The 6,342-nt window shown below is 49.7% G+C and overlaps 1 protein-coding gene across 5 annotated transcripts in view; it reads right to left on the bottom strand.

Annotated features, from left to right (window-relative positions):
* Positions 1 to 811, bottom strand: part of LOC113611362 (solute carrier family 22 member 6) — a 7,437-nt gene extending 6,626 nt beyond the window's left edge. For 2 of the 5 annotated variants that reach the window (XM_027090223.1, XM_027090221.1), the window contains exon 1: positions 99 to 811. In XM_027090223.1, the coding sequence (XP_026946024.1) occupies positions 99 to 467 (369 nt within the window). In that variant the 5' untranslated portion in view covers positions 468 to 811. The remainder of the gene's footprint in view (positions 1 to 98) is intronic. The other 3 variants (XM_027090220.1, XM_027090219.1, XM_027090222.1) reach the window with 3 other exon arrangements.
* Between the last annotated feature and the right edge of the window lie 5,531 nt (positions 812 to 6,342).

A 6,342-nucleotide genomic window follows, 5' to 3' on the forward strand; every position in this document is an offset into this window, starting at 1 on the left:
TGTGTGTGTGTGTGTGTGTGTGTGTGTGTGTGTGTGTGTGTGTGTCAGAGGGGAAAGCACACTCTGGATGGTGTACAGAGGGGCCCAGGTCTCCTCACCTCCATCACGATGGTGGAAGGGAAGGTGCTATTGTCATAGATCCAGCCGTGGGTGCAGGGCTCTGTGGCCCCCGTGCCATTGGTCTCTGTGCCGTTGGGAAAGGGCAGCCCCCGCTGGGGGGAGGTGAAGCGGAGGCAGGACTCGGGCCGCCCCTGCCTGTCCCGGGGCAGCCAGGCGTCCAGCTCCCCGTCCTTGCTGAGGTTGGTGTCGGCAGGCGGGCGGCAGTGGTGGGTGGGGACAGCGGCGGTGAAGTTCTGCAGAGTGTTGTGGGAGGCCATCAGGAGCAGGGGGAGGACCACCAGAGTGACCTGGATCTGCTGGAAGCGGCCGGCGCCCCCCACCTGCAGCAGGAGGTCATTGAAGGCCATGGGGCCAGGCCTGGCCGAGAGGCTGGGGGCTGAGGACTTCCAGTCCCAGGCCCTCCGTCTGTGTGTCGGTCCGCCCGCTGCCCTTCCCTGGTGGAGAGGGACTGCCGTTGCTTCCGCAGCCAAGCTGCTCCTGGAACTGAATCTGAGCTGGCTCTGTAGGGGGGACAGCAGCCCGGCCAGGCAGCCCCTCCTTTCTTCTCTCTCCTTGTTCCGTCCCTCCCTTTCCTTGGCAGCCTCTCCTCACTTGGTGTGAGTGTGTGGGGTGTTTCTCAGCTTTCAGGGTCTGCTGTAGCCCTGACCCCTACAGGGGCAGTATTTAATCCTTGGCCTGGAGGGAATGAGTTAAAGTGTGACTTGGTATCAGAAGGATTAACCCTCCAAGTATCCTTGTATCAGTGGAATTTCTCCACGTGGGTATAAAGGGCAGGAGAGGGTGGACTGAAGTGGGGGTGATGGGAGCAGATTGTACTGGGCATCTGGGGCAGGAGGGGAAAGTGTGGGACCTTTTGTCTTCCTTTTAGTGAGGAGATTGGGCTCTGGGAAGTGTGCTGGCCTCTTGTGGGGCTTCTGTCCCTTTTAGTGGGCAGGATCCAAAGGGACCGTCTTGGGGAGGGGTTGCCAGAGAAAATACAGGTTGCCCAGTTAATTTGAATTTCAGATCATCAAATAAATTTTTTTCTTTAGTGTTAAGAATGTCCCTAATATTTACATGGGACATACTTCTACTAAAAAAGTATTCATTGATCTGAAATTCAAATTTAACTGGGTTTCTTGTATTCTTTTTTTTTTTTCTTAACATCTTTATTGGAGTATAATTGCTTTACAGTGTTGTGTTAGTTTCTGCTGTATCACACAGTGAATTAGCTATATGTATACATATATCCCCATAAACCCTCCCTCTTGCATCTCCCTCCCACCCTCCCTACCCCACCCCTCCAGGCGGTCACAGAGCACCGAGCTGATCTCCCTGTGCTATGCGGCTACTTCCCACTATCCTGCACTATTTGCTAAAATTGGCAACCCCGGTCTTTGGTCTTCTGGGGACAGCTTACATCTTATAGGACCACGGCTTTGTTCAATTGGAAGACACAGTAGAGGTCAGAGGCTGCTTTTGAAGCAGTGGGACCTAAGACCAACATCTTATGTGATGTAGACTGAGTCTTCCAGTATCTCAGCTTTTACTCTCTTCCTCATCCCCATTCAAAATTTCCCTTTGTCTTGTCTTCTGTCTATAGCTTCTCCTCCCCCTCCTCCCCCTCCCCCTCCCCTCCTCCTTTTTCCTCTTCTTCTCCTTCTCCTTCTCCTTTTCCTTCTTCTTCTTCTTCTCCTTCTCCTTCTCCTTTTTCTTCTTCTCCCTCTCCTCCTTCTCCTCCCCTCCTCCTCCTCCCCCTCCCCTCCCCTCCCCTCCCCCTCCCCCTCCTCCTCCTTCTCCTCCTCCTCCTTCTTCTCCTCCTCCTCCTTCTCCTCCTTCTTCCCAATGACCATGAACTTATTTTACTTTTAGCCACAACTCTAAGACATTTGCTTGATTTCCCCAATGGTTTGGTTCCTGCGTCCAGTTCACTCCTGCTCAGGGCAGTGCCAAGCTCTGATTGGATGGGTTTCTGTGGGATCCGATGGGTTGGATCACGGGTTGGGGAGGTCAACAGAGTGGATTACAGCTTCTTGCTTTTACTTCGCATAGTGTATATTATATAAACCATGGACTCTGGAGTCAGCTTACTTGGATCCAAATCCTCACTCCACACTTGCTGGCCATGGGCAAGTTGCTAAACTTCCTGTATCTCAGTGTTCTTGTTTGCAAGATGGGGCTAACGGTTGGGTGTGCCTCATTGGATTGTTGGAGGGTTAACTGAACAAATACAGGTAAAGATCTTAAGGTGGTTCCTGCCTGTGGCTCAGTGATCATGAGCTGTTCTTATTATTTGTTTCTGGTAAAAGGGTGACACTATCACACTGATTTTTAGAGAGAAAATGTGCCTAGGCACATCTTACCCTCAGAACTGTGATTCCCGATTGGGGGAGATTTTTCCCCAGGGGACATCTGGAGACATTTTTAGTTGTCACCACTGGGGGTGGTGGTACCACTGGCATCTAGTGGGTAGAGTCCCAGGGATGCTACTCAGCATCCTACAGTGCACAAGACAGGCCTCCATAACCGAGAATTTTCTGGAGCTAAAATGTCAATAGTGCTAAGAAACCCTACCCTAGAAGAGGTCCTCAAACTTCTTTTGTATAGTGATCAATCCCACACCTACTTGGCAAAGGACGATGCAGTCAGACGGATGACTCCCACCAACATATTTCTAAGAATCCCCACGTGCTTATGTGAATGGGCAAATGTTTGCAAGGTGAACATGAGAACTCCTCTGCCTCCCCAGAATAACAACAGACTTGCAGGCTCCGAAGTGCTGCAAGTCTTCCCCTAGCTGCGCCTACCCAGCCAGTTTTGCCACTGGAGTGGCTGAATCAAGACCCTGGTCTCCTTGTGTCCAGGACAACACCCTTTCCCAGTATGTTCTTACTCGATCGCTGGGCTTGGGTTACCGTATTAGACTCTCTTTTGCCCTTTGTGGTGCGTTTCCATTTGGGGTCTCTGGCTGTCCCTCTCTGTAATCTGCCACCCATCGATTGCTCCTCTGGCCCACTTCAGAGATGTTGGCATATGTCTGAACACAATGGATTATTAGGGTTCCATAGTTTTACAGGAGGTATGCCAGGCCCTGTACAAATTAGCTGATGCCAAGGGCTGTGAAGGGAAGGGGCATTGCTCAATTCTTCTGGGCACAAATCTCCAAGTCTTATTGAGGGGAAGCAGTTTGACTTCTGACTTCTGTTGTAAGGAGTCAAGATGCTCTGTTAGCATCGCACAGTTTACACAAACTACACTTTTGTGTATGAAGTTGGGGAGTATATATCGTCTATCGAAGTCCTGGGTACATAAAGTCTTACGCTAGTTCAGACCTATTCTGTCTAACTTCAAAGCCAACCAAGTTCTTAACTGGTACTCTGGAGGTGTGGACTGCCCAGCTAAAGAGCTCTTGGTGTCCACGTGACCTCATATGTACAGAAGAGAATAGGGGAGGCCCAGAGAGGTATGAGACTCAGCCCAGCTTCCCTCCTCCCACCTTGTGTTGGTTCTGGGCTGGGACCCCATGGGTGTCCAGATGCCTGACAACATTTTCCAGGCCAAGGTATATAAGAACCTTGTGGCCTGGGGATGTGAGGACAGCTGGACAAACAGCTTGGGGGTTCTGAGGCCAGTCTCCTGCCAGGACTTGGTGCCCTTATGGGGGAGTGGGTGGAGTGCCAAGTGCAGTGGGGGAGATTGTGGGCCCCTACAAGCACCCTTCTTCTCTGAGCCTGTGTCCAGTCCTGCCCGGGAGAAGAGCTCCCTCCCTAGTGTCTGACCAGCTCCAAGCCAGCCTAAGTCTGGAGAAGGCTCAACTGGAAACTCTAGGGACTGAACTGTGGTTGGCTCCTGGAATTATCTGGTTAGTGAGGGGATTCCCCACCAGCCTCTCAGCTCATGGAGAGTTTCTGGATGGAATTGCTCCCTTGGCAAATGATTTGTAGAGCCAGGAACTATCCTTTAGGGACATTCTGGGTCATTAAACACCCAGAGCTGGACTCCCCTGTGCTCACTGGAATGTGGACTTAAGTTCTGGCCACGCTCACCGAGAAGGGGTCAAATCTGAGGGCTTCCGACTGGCCAAGAGCCACAGAACCACGTGCCATTAGTGATGAACCCCATCACACAGGTGAAAACTTCTATTGTGCAGATGAGGAGACCAAGGCCCAGAGTAGGCAAGGGATTTGTCTAGGATCACACAGCAAGCAAATCTAGAACTCAGGCCTCTTGATTCCATTGCTTCTTCTACTGTGTTAGCAGCCATCACATATCCCAGACTTTCTGAGACATCCAGATTTTGTATAATTTTATGCCATTAAATAAGTGGGATTTAAGGTGTGTGACTACCTGTGATTTTGGTGTTGATTATTTTGTGAGACTTTTCAAATAAAATAATTTACAGAGAAAGAAAACACTCTTGCTCAGATCACAGGCCCTAAGTGTGAGTTGAAATGATTGACCTGGAGAGAGGTCTGGCAGACTCCAAGCGCCCGCCAGGTCTACAACATTCGGAGCAAGGAGCCAGACTGTGAGCTTTATGCCTTGTGGCTTGGCTACTCTGGCCAATGGCTAGTGTATAAGTTAGAAAGGAATCCAAAGACTGCCATTTAAAGGCTGGATATGAGTCTAGTAACCAATGAAGTGGCTCAGTATGAGGACGCCCCCCAAGTGAGGTGCTCCACATTGGGTGGCAATTCACTGAGCCAGTTCAGGGACAGAGAGAAGCGAATAGGGAAAGCAGGAGGAGCTGGAGTTGTGGAGGAACAAGCAGACAAGGAGAGAGGGTGGAATCCAGATGGGGAGTTGGGAATGGCCAGAGGAATGGCATATATGGGGGGGGGGGCGGTCAGTACAGCCTGACACCAGCATCCCAGGTCACCAGGAGTCCTGAACATGTGACTAGGAGCTGCTTTCCTGGGCATCTTCCCTTCCCTTCCTGTGTGTCTTTGCAGTAAACCCCCGGATACAGCACAGGAACAGCTAGGACATCCTGGGAGCCACCCTGAATTCTGGAAAACTGAAAGATGGGGATGGGGTGAGAGAGCCAGTGTTCTTCACTGAACCCAATTCTTCTCCCTGCAGGTTGAGACCCACTCAAGCCAAGGGGAGACATTGGTGGTCCCATTGTCAGCTGACCCTAAGTCAAATGTTGTGGAGGTGGGATGGAGAGAAGTCAGGTGCCGGGCAGGGATGAGGGGCAGGCATAAGAGGAGCTATTGCAGTCTAGGAACCGAAAGAAGTGAAATGAGGCTAGATTTCAGGGTGCAAGGTAGAGGGTATTAAAAACTGAAGCCATTGGGGCAGGTTGGGGCCTGAACATGATGGGCCTTGTAACAGAGTTTAGACTTCATCCCGATGGGACGTTACCAAAAAATTGAAGCGTGGGGGCAGTATGATTTAGTTCACGTTTATTAAGCACTCTCTCACAAATATCTAAATACAGACTTGAGAGTAATTAGCTCCGTGGCTGATAATTCAAGCCCTGCTGTGTGTCTGAATTGTCCAGTATGGTAGCCACTAGCTACTACTGGGCGCCTGAATTGAGCTAATCCTAATGGAGATATGCTGTTAGGGTAAAATACATATGGATTTTGAAGACTCAGTATGAATTAAAGGCTATAAAATATCTCATTGATAACTTTTCTATTGATTACATGTTGAAATGGTAATATATAGATATATTGGGTTAACTAAAAATATTACTATAGTATTAAAATTAATTTCATCTTTTTAATAGTTACTAGGAATTTTAAAATTACACAAGTGGCTTGCGTTATATTTTCACTGGGCAGTGCTGGTAAAGAATCCCAGAGGAAGAGGTCCTAGGAAGAGTTTTGAGAGATGATCATTAAGAGCTGATAAAGGAATTGCTTTTGAAATTGTTTGGTTATAAGGAACAGAAACACTTGAGTTTATCTTTGAAAAAAAGGAGTTTATTCAGAGAAGTCAAAATAGTTGATAGAACCCAGGGGCAGAAAGTGCATACAGGGCTGAGAGGGAATTGGGACCTGGAATCCATTAAGAATCAACGCAGGGACTTCCCTGGTGGCGCAGTGGCTAAGAATCTGCCTGCCAATGCAGGGGACATGGGTTCGAGCCCTGGTCGGGGAAGATCCCACATGCTGCAGAGCAACTAAGCCCGTGCGCCACAACTACTGAGCCTGAATGCTGCAACTACTGAAGCCCACATGCCTAGAGCCCATGCTCTGCACCAAGAGCAGCTACTGCAATGGGAAGCCCACA

Source organism: Aethalodelphis obliquidens, unplaced genomic scaffold, assembly GCF_003676395.1.
Source record: "Aethalodelphis obliquidens isolate GAN/ISIS:26980383/991018 unplaced genomic scaffold, ASM367639v1 scaffold69, whole genome shotgun sequence".
NCBI lineage: Eukaryota > Metazoa > Chordata > Mammalia > Artiodactyla > Delphinidae > Aethalodelphis > Aethalodelphis obliquidens.